The 18,122-nt window shown below is 46.9% G+C and overlaps 1 protein-coding gene across 2 annotated transcripts in view; it reads right to left on the reverse strand.

Annotated features, from left to right (window-relative positions):
• The window catches only part of Mras (muscle RAS oncogene homolog), a 52,745-nt gene that overhangs the window by 21,952 nt on the left and 12,671 nt on the right, over positions 1-18,122 (reverse strand). For both annotated transcript variants that reach the window (XM_032910138.1, XM_032910139.1), the window contains exon 2: positions 5,697-5,906. In XM_032910138.1, the coding sequence (XP_032766029.1) occupies positions 5,697-5,889 (193 nt within the window). In that variant the 5' untranslated portion in view covers positions 5,890-5,906. The remainder of the gene's footprint in view (positions 1-5,696; positions 5,907-18,122) is intronic.

Genomic DNA, 18,122 nt, shown 5'->3' on the forward strand with positions numbered 1-18,122 from the left:
TGACCGGGCTTAGCCTGTCTTTGCTGTGAAGAAATGTTATCGCAACATCTAAAAGGCACTCTGGAAAACACTGGTTTCTCCCTGAGAAGCAAATGTTCAAAGTTACTTAGAAAAACATTAAAGAAGCTTACATGGCAATAAAAAGAAATAACATTGACTGAGCCACAACTTGTACCAGGAGGTGTTCTCTCCATGTATTATGCAACATTTCTCTGAATGTTTTCTGTGGAACACAGCCCAAAACGAAGTGCCAAAAAATGGTTCTTTTGGGGGAATCCTAACAATATACTCTACTAATGTGCTCCTAATATACACTTTATGGGAAAGGGTTTTTATAAGACCTGCAGTTAGGAAACTTACTTCCCTGTATTTAACTTAGCCTGTCCTAAAGTGTAGTATATATTCCAGGAGATGGTGCCTGCAATTATCTTAGAAAGTGTGAGCTGGGTAGGACAGTGCAAGGCTTTCGTCCAGCACTCTGGAATCAAAGGCAAGCAGGTCTCTGTGAGTTCAAGGTCATCTTGGTCTCCATAGAGAGTTCTAGGCTAGCCAAAGCTACATAGTGAGCCCTCATATATTGAGGAGGAGGAAGGAGAGGAGGAAGAGAAGGAGGAGGAGAGGAAGAAGAAGAAAGGAAGGAAGCAACAACAAAGAACGTGCATAAATGTAAATTTTTAATAGTTACATTGTATTCTTTATTAAGAATTAGGAAAACAAAGAGAATAATGTAACTAATCCACTGAGCCTGTTACTGCTTATACATGGTCAGTGTTTGATAATTCATCTACTTCTTAAAGAGTATTTAGTGATGGAAGTAACAGGGGTGGGTTGATACTAGTGTAGCTGTCTTGGTCATAGAAGACCTTACAAATAGTGACATTTAAGAGGCTGTGACTGTAGCTCAGTTGGTAAAGTTCTTGTCTACCGTGCCAGCAGGCCTATAGGCGTACTATCCTAGAACTCAGGAGGCAGAGGCAGTAGGGTCAGAAACTTCAGCTACACAGCGGGTTCAAAGCCAGCATGCCACACAAGACCTGCCTTTAAAAAGAGAGAGAGACAAAATCTTAAAGGATTATTTCTTCAGGAAGAACATGCTAGAAGAGAGAAGAGCACATGCAAATTTCCGAGTAGGGACCCATCTGGCTACCTGTCACCCAGTGAAACTGTTTGCAGACAAGGTCCCAAAGGCTGATGTGCTTTCCGTGAGATGAGTTTCATACCATAGCATGTATGAAGTGCCCAGCTCAAGGTCCTCACGGTTTCAAGGTGCAGCGTAGGGAGCACAAAGTCAGGAATGATGAAAGCCATTTTAATATGACTAAAGGGCCATTTGTCAGGTGCATAAATCAGCCCTAAATCAGGCAAAAGCCCAGTAGAAAATAAGGAAACTTGCAATTACAGCCTGACACATGCAACACGCCCCTCTCAATAACTGCCAGTTAAGTATTCAGAAAACCAGTGAAGATGCAGAAGACCAACAATGTTATCCACCGGTGTGGGAAGCACTCACAGAGCATCCCATCCAGTGACAGCAGACTCTGGGAAGGTCTATGAAGACAGCCTCAATAAAGGCTTCAAATAATGTACTGTATGTTCCCTGACACGCTGGAACACAGAGACTTTTGGACAATTCCCAAACACTTGAAAACTAAATAAGATACTTCTAAATAACCTAGGGGTCAGAGAGGAAATCTGAAGAGAAACTAGAATTTGAACTGACTAGAACGAAAACACGAGCCACGCACATGCTTTTAACCCACCCAGCACTCAGAAGGCAGAGGCGGGAAGATCTTTATGAATTGAAGGCCAGCCTGGTTTACCAGTGAGTTCCAGGGCAGACAGAGGTCTATACAGTGAGACACTACCTCAGGGATTGGGGGCGGTGGAAGGAAGGAAGGAAGGAAGGAAGGAAAGAAGGATGGAAGGAAGGAAGGAAACATAGCTAGCATGCTACAATTTGTGGAATACAGCTAAAGGAGTAATTCCAAGAATTCATAGCACCAAATGAATATCCCAAGTTAAAAAATAAAATGACTCAAATCAACAATATCTGCTTGCATTTCTGGCAATTAGAATAAGGCGGGGCACTGAGCTGTGTCCCTGCAGTCTCAGGTACTTGGGATGCTGAGGTAGAAGGATGATTATTGAGCCCAGGAGGAGACTAGCCTGGGTGGGACAGAAAGACATTGCTCTTTGGGGACAGGAGAACAAGAGAAACTTAAATCCAAAGTACGAACGGAAGCAGAAGCAATGGCTGTGAGTAAAAACCAATGGGACCAAATGAGAGGACAAAAAACCCAACCGTGCCTAATCAGGAAAAGGAAGGGAAAAAAGATACAAACCACCAGTATTGAGGATGAGAGATGACATCACTGTAGAATTTATGAGCATTAAAAAGATAATAAAAGAATATTATCAAAAACTGAAACTGATAAGCTGAGCAAATGTAAAAAAAAATCACAAACTACCAAAGTTCACTGAAGGGTAAAAAGGTGACTCGATGACCATGTATCTGTTAAACACATTTAATTTATAGTTTAAAAGCTTCTCCATACAGCTCAGAGTCCAGATGGCCAGTAAATTCTACCGAACACACAAGACAGAAATTAGAAGAGGTTTGCTTAAACTCTCCCAGAGAAATTTAAAAAGAAAGGTTCATTTCTAAACCATTTTTGAAGGCCAGAATTAGTTCCATATGAAAGTTAGTCAGATAAATTATAATAAGAAATATGGCCTAAAATCACTCAAGAACAGAAGTAAAACATTTCCGCATCAAATCCTTTCAACTGAAGGTACATAAGATTCGTCATCGAATTCATCATAACCACATACCATTTATTTCAGGGATGAAAAATTACTTACACATTGAGGAAGGCGCCAGCAGGGGGGTTCAGTGCATAGAAGCACTTGCCACCACGCCTGATGACGTGAGTTAATCTCCAGGACCCGCATGGCGGGAACGAGAACGGATCCCCGAAGTTGGGCTCCCACTTCATATACAAGCAATAGCTGTACCCCCCAACATATACCCTAAATAAAAGTAACTTAAAAAGCACGGGGGAAAAGTCAACATAATTTTCTACATTAACAAATATTTTTTAAAAAGTCACACGATTATATCAGCCAGAGAAGGCGTTGGACCGCATCAGCATCCTTTCCTGATTGAAACTCCTCTGCAAATGACAGAAAGGAGCTTCCTTAACCTGATAAAGAGCATCTCCACCAAACAGATCTACTGTTACCATTCAACTCGGGCCAGAAGACCGACCACTCCCTTAGGATCACGGCAGGGATATCTTATTAGGTCACTCAGCATAGAGCTGTGAGACTGAGTCACTTAAATAAGGCAAGAAAAAGAAGTAAAAACCATTCAGATCAGAAAAGAAAACTGCCTCTACCACAGCTTGATCATCTCAGGAAACGGAATCTCACAAAGAGCCACTAAAGCCAATAACCAGCAGGCTGTGTGATTAATATAAAGACACCAGTTAATATAAAGACACCAATTCCAGTGGGGAGAGGGGGTCAGCAGGCACAGGGAATGCAGTGCAGGGCAAGGAATCGAGTAGAACAAATTACATATAATGAAATATGTTAAAAATGCCTCAATGAAACCCGTTCCTTCACAAGCTATCTTAAACTCATTTTAAAAATTAATTAGAAATCATTTGTTATCTATTCTAATAGCAAACAACCATAGCTGAAATTAAAAACATTTACCACAACATCAATGCAGATGTAAGTAGAACTCTGACAAAATGTACATAAGAGACCTAAGTGTCTGAAGGTATAAAACAATTGAAAGATTATTTAAAAAGATGTAAATAAACGGAGAGTCAGAAGTGTCCACAGGTTAAAAGGCTCGGCGCTGTCAGCTAAGACATCAATCAGTTCTCAAGGCTGAGGATGTGGCTCAGGGCTCTGTCCTTTGCACAGCTTGAGTTAAAGTCCCAGACTCAGTACCAAACAATACAAAAACTCCTTCAGGTTGTATACAAATTTAACATTATCCCGAACAAAATCAGAAACTTTAACTGCGTCTATAATCCATTCTCACGGCTTTGACTACTGAGTTTATTATAACGTTATAACTGTTAAGGCGATGGTAACTTGTCTTAAATTAGACATCCAGACCAAAGACAGATTGCACAGGGAATTGGTTGTCAGTAGAGGGACGAAGGCAACTGGGAGCTGGAAGGAAGAATCTCTTCGACAGGGAACTCTGGGAGACTTGTTCCACCCCCATGCCCCACGCAAAGTATACAGAATAGGCCAAAACCGAAATGAAAAACCCCAACAAACTCAAGGAGAAACCATGAGAAGTACTGTTGTGACCTTGGGTTAAGCAAAGATTTCTTAGACAAAATACCAAGAGCACACTCTGTAAAAGAACGAATAAACTAAACATCGTCAAAACAGAGACGTCTAGTCTTTGAAAGAAACTGTCTTGAGAATGGGAAACAAGACACAGACTGAGAAAAATATTTGGAAACCGCATTTATCTGAAAGAAAGAACCTTGTAAGTCGGCAGCTTCCCAAGTTCTCTTAGACCAGCAGCCTGGGATTAATGGGCCTTTGTTTAGGAAAGAGACTTGGGCAATAGAAAATCATGACCAGAGGGAATCTAGAGCAGTGAGTGGCCTCCAGCTTCAGCAGTCCCTGCAGGGTGTGCTAAAAACAAGCCACAGTCCTTTATCCTCCAGGTTTCAGAATGAGAAGGGGCCTGGGAATTCACGTTTCCAGTAAGTTCCTTGATCACCACACTAATTTTGACCAGATGTAAGATCTCCCAACAAAGGAGATCCAACACTTCCTATTTAGTGTACTGGCTGATTTTATGTGTCAACTTGACACAAGCTGGAGTTATCACAGAGAAAGGAGCCTCAGTTGAGGAAATGCCTCCATAAGACCCAGTTGTAAGACGTTTTCTCAACTAGTGATCATTGGGGGAGGACTCAACCCATTGTGGGTGGTGCCATCCCTGGACTGGTGGTCCTGGGTTCTATAAGAAAGCAAGCTGAGCAAGCCAGGGGAAGCAAGCCAGTGGCCTCTGCATCAGCTCCTGCTTCCTGACCTGCTTGAGTTCTAGTCCTGACTTCCTTTGGTGATGAACAGCAATGTGGAAGTGTAAGCTGAATAAACCCTTTCCTCCCCAACTTGCTTCTTGATCATGATGTTTGTGCAGGAGTAGGAACCCTGACTAAGACATTAAGAAATAATTTTTCAGGCATTTTGAGCACCTCCTATTCTTGGGAGTTCTTTCTCAGCTTTCCTTAATAAATCTGAGAGAGAGAGAGAGAGAGAGAGAGAGGGAGAGAGAAAAAGAGAGAGAGAGAGAGAGAGAGAGAGAGAGAGAACGAACTCACTCCAGTTTCTCTACTTTTATTAGTTTGAACTTCTATACTTATCATCAGTACGTCTGCTCAAGCAAGCAACACCTGACATAGCATTTCTGAGCTGTCAGGATCCCACCCTGGCCTTCTTGTTTGGTGTCCACTTTTATTGCCACTAAGGTCTTTAAGCACTCTAGCAAGATATGAGCTCTATCTAGCATTCTCCCCAGGAAGCTGCATATTACCTCATAACAACCATCTTATAATAACAGGAAACCATGTTGCCCCACTAAAGCCTATCAAATTTCCCAGATCTTCCCCATGTAACCACCCACCCCATGCAAGGCGGCCATCAAGTCTCACCGTCCAAGATGGCCCATTGATTGTCGATCTCTGTATGCTTCAGGTAGGAGTCTTCAATGGTGGGGTCGTAGTCAGGCACGAAGATCTTCTGGAAAAACTGAATAGTGAGAGCACTCTTGCCCACACCGCCATCTCCCACCACTACCAGTTTATATGTGGGAAGGTTGTCACTGGGAACAGCGCTGGTCGCCATGCTTCTGGTAGTCAGACCTAGGGAAGAAGGACACATGAAATGAGGGAAGGAACTTCTCCTTTTGAACTAGGCGAAAATATTCATGGGCTATCTTTCCTGAGTTGAGAAGAACTATTCATCTGTTTGGTTCTTCTAAAGGAACACAGACTCCCAACAGTAGATTTGAAAATGAAGCAAGGCAAAGGAGTGTGAGCTTTGTCACGCATGGCCTTACCACATCGAGACGGCCGCTGTTCAAACGGTCCATTCACCATTATATGCTGAACAGCAACTACACGCCAGTTCTGGTCTTATTCACACCATACTACCGATCTTTAATGAGTACAGCCAAAAGCCGTGCCAAGGGACTTCCCTCACAGCTAGGCTCTGCCCCCAGAATGGTGCGTGTAAGGAAGAGGGCTCTGGGCTGAGCAGATAGAGCAGACATGTTCACCTCTCACATCTTATCAACTAGAGCATCTCTCATCGACTGGAATGTGCTGCTGAGAAAGTGCTGAGGCCATTGTTGAGTGCAGAGGACAAAGAGGTGGTGTCCATTAGCACGGCTGTGCTCTGGGAGGTCCCTCCCAACTCAGCCCTGCTGCCTTTCCCTCCACCTTTTAGTACTTTATCCTACGAGTCAGGGATCTCACCTGGAGCCCTTGCTCTGCCTTGCCCTGCCACATGACTTAGAGTAGAACATACCTAGGCTGACTTTTGCATAGCGATGACTGTTAAGTGTGATCTGCACTGTATGGGTTTCCACTCAGGGCAGTAGAGAGGAAGCAGGAACTGGGCACAGAGGGATGCAAAGTGCACAAAAGAGGTAGGGGGAAAAAAATCACACATTCGGATGCTTGCCGCGCAGAACCTAGGCCAAGGGTGTGTGCTGTCTGTGAAACATCGGGAAATGTATGATGTTCAGCTCTCATCAGTAATGCTACATGCTACATGCTGTATGCTACATGGGGTCCCACAGCTAAGGCAGAGAGGAGAGAGCTGGAAATGTGAGTGGACGGTTCTGAAGAACAACGGGGTCTTCACAGGTCAGGACTGACTGATAGAGGTGACAGAGAGGGTGAAGAGTGAATGACCTTGGGCAATGGTGTCACAGGGTGCCAGAGAGAGGGGCTGGCAGGGATCATAGAAGGAACAATCAGAAAACCAAGAAGAGACCCAGTGGGAATGCCGTCAGCCTCCAGTAGTCCAGCAGCAGAATCAAAAGTGGCGAGGGGAAAACAGTCTGTACGATCCAGAGGTGGTGGATGGCTTCGATGAAAGTATTTTCCAGAGACAGCGGGGCACTTGCGTACATGTGCACAGCATGCTATGCACAGGATCTGAGCAAGGTCAAGCCAGGTAAATCCCACCAAATGCTACCATTAGCTTAGTAGGAACCATTGATGTGTGTGTGTGTGTGTGTGTGTGTGTGTGTGTGTGTGTTTATTATTTATTTTATGTGCATTGGTGTTTCGCCTGCATGCATGTCTGTGTGAGGGCATCAGATGCACTGGAACTGGAGTTACAGACAGTTGTGAGCTGTCATGTGAGGGCTGGGAATTGAAGCCCGGTCCTCTGGAAGAACAGTCACCACTCTTAACCTCTGAGGCACCTCTCCAGTCTGCTATTGACATCTGATAGCTGCTAGAAGGAGAGTCAGCCTTCTGGTGAGTTAACCACACACCAGAGCAGCCCCCACGCCCAAGAGTAGTTGGGTAACAAACCAGATTCCACAGAAAGAGGAGGAGGAAGAAGAGGAAGAAGAGAGATTCAAAGCTGAGTGGGTAGGGAGGTGAGGGTAGAGAGGGTAGTTGTGGGAGGAACCGGAAGGGGGGGTGAATATGATCAAGATGCACTGCATGAGAGTCTCGAAGAATTAATAACAATATTTTTAAAAGAACAATTAGGAGTGCTCGTAGGAACAAAAGCTGCCCACTGAAGGCCCTGGCAGGGAAAGCAGGACCTGCTGCTGGCTGGCCATGTCCAAGCAGCATAAAAAATAAAAAACAATTCTAACTGTTGAGGAAGTAGGAGCTTGCTCCTATCTTGTACAGATGAAACACACACACACACTCACACACACACACACACACACACACACACACACACTCACACACACACACACACACACTAGTGCTGCTCTGGGGTTAGAGAGAGGCTGGGGTGTAGCAGAGAAACCTATGCTTGTATAGAAAAGCAGGGGGCTGGGGTTCAGACCCTACTACATGGAAGACCACTGTACCTGCACCCCCGAATCACAGTCTCCTTCTGTGTCAAACTAGCAAGCTAGTTCAAGAGGTTTTTTTTATAATTCTTTCCAGCTCTACGAGATCTTCAACTCTAGGCTGTGACAAGCCAGTAGTCACAAAAAATGTGGGTTATGTGGCCGTGTTGATTTGCATGTGGCTAAAAGCCAGCACTGTTGCTGAACCTTTGCAGTCACCGAAACCTGATGTTGACATTTAGGACTCCCCCAAAGTGTGGGGGAAGTGCGTGCCTTGCTGAAGGGAGGAAGGAGATAAACCTCTCCAAGCTGGGCTGAGAATATGCCTTCGGAGACGGATCAAAATTAAAAAGGGGCATCCCCTCTTTTACACTCTTATCAGGTGAGAATTTATTGCAAGGAAAAAAATCTAGTCAGGGAATGTCACAAAAATGTTAGGAATGGGGAGACGGAGGTATGAATAATTTAAATGTTGGGGGAAAGAAGGGGAGGAAGGCAGATAAACATAGCAATCAGGCAACTGGGTGTGGCTCGGTACAACTGTACTGGTGAGGCTAAGGCAGTAGGTTCACAAGTTCAAGCTAACCTGGGATACACAGGGAACCCTTATGCATACATAGAGACAAAACCAAAACAGAATGGTTAGCAAACCTAAAAAAAAAAAAAAAAAGGTTTTTTTATTATGTATGGAAAAACACCAGATCTCAAAACAGCAGCAAAGTTACACTGTCACTCTTCCAGAAAGGCACCCATCCCTGACTGCCCCACCCAGGGGCGGATCCCAGAACAACAAAGTCTGGAAGGTGGCTATTCCAGAATCAGACTGCAGGGCACTTTGATTTCCCGTGCCTGTTTCCATGAGATACACACACACACACACACACACACACACACACACACACACAGTGAAACCTCCTTAGCCATGAGGTCCACATTTACAGATTCAGCCAACCATTTTGCAACTATTTTCGATTTTATTTGAAAGAGAAGCCCTGGAGATCTAGAATGGCCACTCTGACCTTCGTTGGTAAGGACAATGGGGAATCAGGTGCCCAGGTACCCGCTAAGGATGAGCAGCAGGCCTTAGACGGGAAATTACTGGTCTTAACACACCGTTAGTGAAAATGGCCAGTGTTTCACTGGCCTTAGCTGAAGCTGGCAGGCTTTGGGAACTGTCCACAGAACTAGAGAGAAACCAGGAAAGACTAAAGGCTCCCTCCTCAAACAATAGCAACCAACCTTCCCTGGGAATCAGATCACTGAGAAGCGGAAAGCTTCCCTCTTGGTTCTAAGCACAGAAGCAGCAGGGCTCTTTCCCTCCAGCCTGACGGACTGAGATCAGCGTGGACCAGACTTGAAAAGATGCTGCACCTGGGCCCTCGGTCTAAGAGGATCACCGTGGGAACAGTCTGTTGTACTCCTCAGCCTTCCCTCCACCCTGGATGCTGAATTACTACCATTGTGTCACGATACAGACACTCAGGCTTGTCACTCTGCTATCGCTTGTATATGTGGTAATAAAGCAAAGTCTCTGAGGTTGGCTCTGTAGCTGGGTTGGCAGAGCGCTCACTTAGCTCACTTAGCGCTCACCTAACCCCCAGCACCTGCAAACCGGATGTGTGATGCCTGCCTGTGACTCCAGTGCCGGGGAGGTGGATGCAAGAAGGTCAAAAGTCTGAGGTAGCCCTTAGAGTAAATTGGAGCCTAGCCTAAAATACGTGATAACCTGCCTTTAAATATTTTTTCCCCTGACATATATGGACCATTTTTCTTCCCATTATTCCTTAAGTGCTGTGATATCATTATTTACGTAGCATATACACTGTATTGGGCATGTAAGTAATACAGAGGCAATATTAAAGTATATGAGAAGGTACCATAATATTTTACATGAGGGACTTGAGGGTCTACAGATGTGGGGGTCTTGAAACCACCTGACCCTGCCTTGGATACTAATGGATGACTTAGTAGATTTGCGTACCAAAACAATTTGACGGTATTAACATCCCTCACAAAATAAAACGTTCAGCTACCTGAAAATATTCTTTCCTCTTTCATTTAAGCTCTTTGAGTGTTGGAGTTGGGTGTGGCTGCAGCCCCGGAATCAACAATGGGGATGAGCTATGGTAGGGTCTGTGCCCATACACAAGGGTCGCAGGAGAGTCGTGGGACCATAGAAACACGGCAGGTAGGAAAGACAGACATCTTTTCTTTGCCTCTCTGGTCAGGGAAGCCTGGTGCCCCTGCCCCTTTTTAACAGCTACTGTCCTCTCCCCTGTGGACAGCGACAAGGCCAGGGCTCAAGGGCTGTGAAGAAGAAATGTTTCCATTCTCTGCTGGAAGCCACATGAGTGAGCGTCTCTAAGAGATGGAAAAGGATGAGGAAATACAGCCATTTCTGTTGGGTTCTTCAGAGAACACAGGATAAGACACACATTAGTCACAGAGGACTCAAACTTGACCTTCGAGTCAGAGTTCAGACCACCCACAGCAGAACTACCTGAGGACTTGCCATAAACAGCCTCTCGTTGCTAAGGCAGCTGGTAGGAAGTGGTCAGATGAGGGCCCCCTCCTTTTTGTGGTACTCTGGTCAGCCTCAGAGATGGAGGAACCCCAGGCTACAGGGAACCTCATCAGACCCGGGGTTCCTGTCTATGGGAGTTTCCTTCTAAGTGGGGCTCAGTAGAACAGGGTCTCACAGGCTAAAAATCCTTTCATATCATCCACATCTGATGGGTCACCTAGGCGTTACTGAGCATTTAACCTGTCACCAGTAACCCTCAGTGACCACTCCAGCCATGCCTGTGCAGCAGACACACGCTTCTGTCACCCCAACCAGCTTTTGCTCTCCCGGTGTGTCCCTATAGTCATAATGCCCAGTGTATGTAAAACAACAGTATGCAGAGGGGACATAGCCAACTCAGTCAGCCCAGGCCCAGGACGCACATTCCAGAGCAGACATAGCCTCCACTTCGTGCTTTGAGCTCCATGGTCCCCATAAGAAGCCACCATCACACTGGGAATCTTCTACACACTAATTATCACCCAAGGGCATGGGCTCTTGGTGTCCCCTACCCCTACCCTACCCCCTGTCCTCCCAAAACCTGACACAGAACAGACTGAATGCACTCAGGCTTAAAAGCTCTGGCATTAAAAAAAAAAAAAAAAACTTAGACAAACTGCCAACCTCAGAGCTGGCCTCAGCATACACAGGACTAAGGGAAATCCTCTCGGCCAGGCACTGGGACTGTATCCAAGGGGTCAGATGAATCGCACAGATAAGGAACAAGTGTAAAAGCCAAAAGGCTCGCCAGGACAAAATGGATCCGGAAAGCCCCCCAATACAGAAGTGTTTTTAGCTGTGTGTCTTCTCTTGGTGTGGGGTGGGGGAGATGGGGATATGTTTTTCACCCAGAAAAAAAAATCAGATCAAATGAAGTCTTCGTAAATGGAGTCATGAAGATGACAGGCTACACGCCTTACTTCTACAAAATAAGCTGGTCTCCCGTATGGTACAGGGAAAGAGATTCTTAAATCCCACTCAAAGGCTCTGACTAAAGTCACCACGGCAAACTCGGTTGCTAGATAGCCGTGGAGCAAACTGCTTATAGCCCCAGTGCTCTGCTCTTCTGGTGGAAATCACTGTTGAGTGTTCGTCCTTTGCTTTGCGGAACTGTAGGTGGCCCTTGAAGGTAGGGAGGAAGCTTAAGTATGGTTTCTCATCACAGTTTGCCACTCATCTTTCGTGTTTCTTTCCAGTTGTATAATCTCGGGCAAGCTTCCTTTCCAGGCCTTGGGATCTGCTCTAAGCATGAAACGAAATGGCGCTAAAAAATGTCAAACTCAGAGAAGGCACACATTCTCTCTCGCCTGCTTACTTTGCTCCCAGGAACAAGAACGGCCCATCTCAGTCACGTGATTCCTAGCCGCGGCCTCTTCCCTCATTCGAAGTCGCGGGGCCACTTCATCTCCATTACAGCAAGATGATGTGGGCCTGTGTGGGAATGTCGCCCACCATTTAGGGCATTGTTTCCATGGGAAAGGCTCTGAGGTTCCAACACCCTCCACATAGGAACCAACTTTTGGAACAGCAGCCAATTGGCAGTGAAGGTAGCTGAGCTGGTTCCCACGGCAACCGTTGCTCCCAGAGCCCCACCCAGCCCACAGGCTGCACCAGCAGCCTAAACCATTACTCCACTGGAAACTTCCTCCTAAAAGGCCCTCCATGTTCCTTTTGAAAATGATTTTAATAACATGTATAGAAAACCTCAAGCATCTTTAAATTGAGAAGTACGCTTTGGGGGAGGGGTACTGTCATTGGTGTCATGTCCCCTCTAACCCCTTTTTCTTTACTCATAAAACCATTTTACATGGAATTATTTTCTGAATTCCAGAACCACCTTCCCAAGCAGAACATCAGCTCCATTGGGATGACAGCTATACCTTGCCACTGTCTCACAGGGCTGGAGGGGTCTGTGTACCCCCTAGCCACTCCATCCTGCCCCATTTAGCCTTCTACCCTCTCTGCCCTCTCTTGTGCCAAGAAGGGACAAAATGTCCCTTTTTTCACAGGAGGCCAGCTCCCCCCCCCCTCTCTCTCTCTCTCAGAAGCAGGTGACGCCAACTTAACCTTGTCACTCAGCAAGTTTCAAAGCATGGTGGGTACAGAGGGCCATAGAGATGGTTCTGCTATTAAGATCACTGGCTGCTCTTTCAGAGGACCCAGGATCGATTCCCAAAATCTACATGGTGGCTCACAAACATCTGCAACTCTAGTTCAGGAGATCCAATGCCCTCTTCTGTCTTTCTTGGGCACACGTGGTACACATATGGTGCAGAGCCACCAATGCAAGCAAAATAGTCACGCACATATAATAAAAGTGGGTAGATAGATGATATAGATAGATAGATAATAGATAGATGGATAGATAATAGATAGATAGATAGATAGATAGATAGATAGATAGATAGATAGATAGATAGAAGATAGACAGGCAGGCAGGCAGACAGACAGAAAGACAGACAAAGGAAGTGTAGAGGGTACGTCTGAGACAATCTGGAAACAAGAGCTCAGTGGCTGTCAGTATGGCAGCCTAGGGGGTCAGTAGCAGACTTGATTCTGTGGCCGGGCAGATGATGCCCCATGATGAAACTTCTTCATCTCTTAGAGCCTCCATTTCCCCAGTGGAAATAGCATGGAAGGTGCCAGAGCAAAGGCATATGTGCAATGACAGGGAAACTAACCTGCCCTGCTTTCTCTTCCAACCTACTAGGTTCCGGTGACTTGGTTGAATTCCTTGTCCTGCATGGGTCTGAGGGTACCTGTGCACAGGAAGGAGAGAGGATGCCCAGGACAACAGTCTGCTCCCTTCTTCCCAGGTTCTATAGATTCCACAGAGCTTGTTTCCCAGAAGACTAGCCCCAAACCACTGTCCACTGTCCCAAGAGAGCTGTGCACGCAAAAGAAACAGTGCTGGCGGCAGACACCATCAAATGGGTCTGAGGAGGTCCCTGGACACCCAGGGACCCACCTACCACCTACCACTAAAACCAACAGTGCCCAGAGTGGTAGCAACTGTCATTCCTTAGCTGACCTTTGCTGTGGACTGATCAGATGCTAAAAGTTGTGCTTTGAAGTGCCATTCGTCACTGGACCTTGAATTCATTTGTAGCCTCACACAGATTCACCTGCCACTGTGATTCAAACCAGGGCCATTGTCCACCCTGTGGTAGCTTCCCTGACATTGACAACAAGGCCACAGATTGTTAAGAGGCCGAGGCAAGGGTACAAGTACCCCAGAGATGCCACCAACTGATACTCAACATTCTTTTAACCTCTCTATTTTGGCACTAGTGATTTTAAAGATTCCCCCTCAGCCCAGCAGTTGGGCTGGGTTTTCTAAGTAACGCAGGCTGGGAGAGGAGGAGAGCACGTTCACAGGGAACTGAATCAGTCCTGAGAAGCTAGTCTCATCTCTGTGATGTCTGGGTGTGCCCAGCACTGGGGGATGAGGACACGCTAGGGGGAGCGACCCAACCCGTGTGGAGGAAACAGCTCTGCATTCCAGGAGCTGCCCTTCCCTTCTGTACAATTCCCAGAAATGGGATGCTTCCCCTGCTGACCCACAGCCTGTGTGTTAGTAATGCAAGACCCATCAGGGGTTTGGGGCACTTGGCATCTCTCCCTAAGACATTCCCCCTCTCCTCTTGCCAACTCAGCCAGCACTGCCCCTGGACCACTCATCATCTCCCAGCAGCCACCACTGCACCCAGCTCCCTCCATCCCCACAGCCTTGTATGTGTGTAAGTCTCGTTACTGAGGACCTTAAGCCCAAGTCCATATGATGAGTGTGTGGCTGAGAGCTACTCCTTCCCAAAGCCATGGCAGATGCCCCTGACCCGGGGTGGGCCCCTTCCTTCCTTCCTCTTCTGTCCCTTTCTACCTAGTGCTCCTGACAGGCAGAAACAAGGTGATTGGCATGGATAGAAAACATATTTGGCACTCCGGATCTAACCCACTGCCCCTCTTGTTCTCTCCCAAGCAACTCATGTAGCTGTCATCCTTTTTCTTGGGAAGGGCTTGGGGCCTTCACAGGCATCTTGCTTGGTCATCTTTGGATGGCTCTATCATTGGCTCATGTTAACTCAACAGCTCCTCTTTCTCCCAGTATCCCCCACCACCAAGAGAACCAGAAGGACAACACTGGAAACAAACAAGGAAGAGGGCCCTAGCGACCTGGTTCACCCTGTACCTTAGGTTTATTCTATCATAGCCATTAACATTTGGGTTCTCCTCACAGGTCTAAGGTGTCTTCTCACAGGGCCTGGGCACCCATCTACCATCTAGCACTGACTCTGAGCGGTGTGGGGGACCCTCTGGCTGCAGTCGCAACATTATGGTCATGTCAACGGTCAACGTTTTACATAAACAATGTGTCGGAAACCGTTGGGAGACTCTGCTGTCCAATTAAGTCACTTAATGCTCAAGTACTGGTTCGATTAATCTAATTTTACAGTTCCAGAAACACAGGGCCAATGAGACGGCTCGGTGAGCAAAAGCATCTGCTACTAAGCCAGACAACCTGAGTTCGATCCCTGAGACCTACATGGTAAAAAGAGAGATCTGACTTTCACAAGCTATGCACACCGGGTGCCCTGTGTGTGCACATACACATGAGCTAAATAAATAAATAAATAAATAAATAAATAAATAAATAAATGTAATTTAAAATTAGAACAAAAACAACTGAGACACGAGAGAAGTTAATATAACATCACCAAGGTCTCCCAGCTGAAAAGGAGCAATGTGGTTCCAGAGCCCCCACTAGCTCACCACTTTGGGCATCCCCCAGTGGCTCAGTGAGCTAGGGAGGGGGTGTCAGAGTCAAAAGGCCATATCATTGGCCTCACAGACACAGAACAGCAAAGCAGGCAAGAATAGGCCAGACATAAGGATCTTTGACTAGGCACCCAGCTCCACTGTAGGACAAAGCCTGCTGCACAGATGTGGTCCCACCTTGTGATCCAGAGAGGAAGTGGGAGAAACCCCTCCTTCGGTGTGGCATCACTCTCCTGTGGAACTTTGTCTATTCTCCGCGTTCCTGCCCCAGCCCACCCACATACAGAGTTGTTGCTTCCTGCTGAGCCCCTCACCTGGAACTCCAGACCAAGGAATGGGCGGGCGCTATGGCTTGCAAACTGGGAAGCTTGGGCAGTCACTCACCCTCTGGAAAAGTGGCAAGAGCAGCAACACTTGTCTCAGGGTGCTAGGAGAAGCTACATTTTGTTTGCTAGTTTGACCCAGTTCTGACAGAGTAACTCTTTAGGATGCACCAGGTAATCAGCAGCAGCAGCAGCAGCAGCAGCAGCAGCAGCCGCCTTCCAAACCCATTCCAGTCCTTCCTCCTGCAGGAAGAATCCCTACTCTTCGGAGAGCTCAGGGGTGGCGTGCAAACTAGAGGTTCAACAGACAGCTAGGTATAACTCAGTCCCTCACTACCCCACTGTTGGAAGGTTCTCACCATAGTCTGTCCTAGCTTCATTGCGGAATCCATGCTGGAGGGTAGCATCTATCTCAGCCTGCAAGGTCCTTACAGTAACTCCCTAGGACAGCCAGCCTGCAAGTGCTCACTGACTTGACAGGAACCACGATGTCTTCCGCATGTCTCCAAGAGCTTGGCAGACAGCTGCTCTCACAGCGGAGTATGCAGAAGATGGCACATTGCTAGTGGGTTCCGCGATCAACAGTGTCTCTCTCAAGTTATTAAATACCAGTGCTCTCTACCAGAAAAGTAAGCTGTCTTGGTTTGTTGGATGTTTTGGAGAGTATATCACTGGGGAGATTAAAAAGTGACAAGCCGGGGTTGGGATTTAGCTCAGTGGTAGAGCGCTTGCCTAGCAAGCGCAAGGCCCTGGGTTCGGTCCCCAGCTCTGAAAAAAAGAAAAAAAAAAGTGACAAGCCACAGGACATAAGAAATAGCAAAATTACACCCGAGTTCTAAGAACAGTCGACTGGGTAAGGAGCCAGTGAAGGCAACTTCTCAGGACTCAAATCTGCTCACAGTCTAGAGCACTGGTTCTCAACCTTCCTAATGCTATGACTCTTTACCACAGTTCCTGTTGTGGTGACCCTAACCACAAAATTATTTCACTGCTACTTCTTAACGGTAACGTTGCTACCGTTGTGAATAGTAATTTAAACATCTGATATGTGGGATATCTGATATGCAACATCAAAAGGGGTCATAGCCCACAGACTGAGAACCACTCACTGGTCTGTACCCTGATGCTGTAATGCAAAAGTCTGGGAATAGGGGCATCGTAGCCATGCTGGGAGCTATGGGGATGTCTTCTGGTAAAGGAAATGCCAGAATGGAGTCTTGGAGACCTGTAAACAATAAGCAAGCATGTCCCAGGCAAGGAACAGAAGCTGCAAAGCCAGGAAGCTCAGAAGCATGAAGCCAAGGGCACGGGGAATGCTATAAGCTGTGAGACATGGCTCAGTGGAGAACGTCAATATGATCACACGGGATAGCGAGGGTCGGAGAGAAGCCAGGTGTCATTATCTTTGCACTTTTACACTAGTGTGGTGCAACAGCATCCGTCAATGAAGGAACCAGTGGCCAGGGCTGCAGGGCTGGACAGGTGAGGCTGAGCCTGCACACGCTAGAGGCTGGTGGATCCTTTCCTACCCACAGGCCAACAGTCCTGCAATTTGGCTTGCGGCATAGCTGCCAGTGACCCAGGGCCCCAATTCATTGTGAAAGCCACAGGGAGATTACACAGTAGGCAAATCCCAGCAGAGCCTGTGTGAGGCTGGATAGAGCACACAATACAAACTCAAAGTACTAGAAGCTTAGAGAAAGGAGGCTCAGGGGAAAGACTAGAGAGTGGGGAAGGGTTGGCTGGTAACCCAGGCAAGGTCCAGTGGGCTCACCCGGGTCTGAGGCAGAAGCCAAGGGAGGATTGCCACTCCATTTTATGAAGGGACTTGTGGTACTGAGGCATTTGCCCAAAGGTAGCAAGTTAGTAAAGGGAGAGGCTAAAGCTTTTGCTGTCCCCCGAGCCCTGGCAAGTTGCAAGACTACAAGTTACTCTCTCTTCCTAGAGTCGAAGGGTTGACAGGGGCCTCACGTCTCAGGATCCATGCAGCCTTCAAGTCATGGTCCTTACCTGGCCTCTGGAACTCCAGCTCTGCTTCTCATTGTGTCTCTTAATATCTCATCAAAAAGGGTGTGTGCGTGCATGTGTGTGCATGCGTGTGCGTGTGTGTGTGTGTGTGTGTGCAGGGAATGGGAGGATTGCAGCCCAAAGGTGAGGAACAGAGCTCCCCTTGAAGTGCAAGCTCTGTGAGGGTGAGGCTCCAACTTGAGCAGCCACTGACAGGAGAGGCAGACGTGGTTTGCTTTGTAAATCAAAGTTCTCAGTCCCTGGAGGTGGGGGCGGGCAGCAGTTAATATTTTCCTAGTACTGGGACAGTCTCACCTGCAGCTAAGGGACAGAATTTCTTTAGCCTGTCACGGGAATCTGC

This window comes from Rattus rattus, chromosome 8, assembly GCF_011064425.1.
Source record: "Rattus rattus isolate New Zealand chromosome 8, Rrattus_CSIRO_v1, whole genome shotgun sequence".
NCBI classification, from domain to species: domain Eukaryota; kingdom Metazoa; phylum Chordata; class Mammalia; order Rodentia; family Muridae; genus Rattus; species Rattus rattus.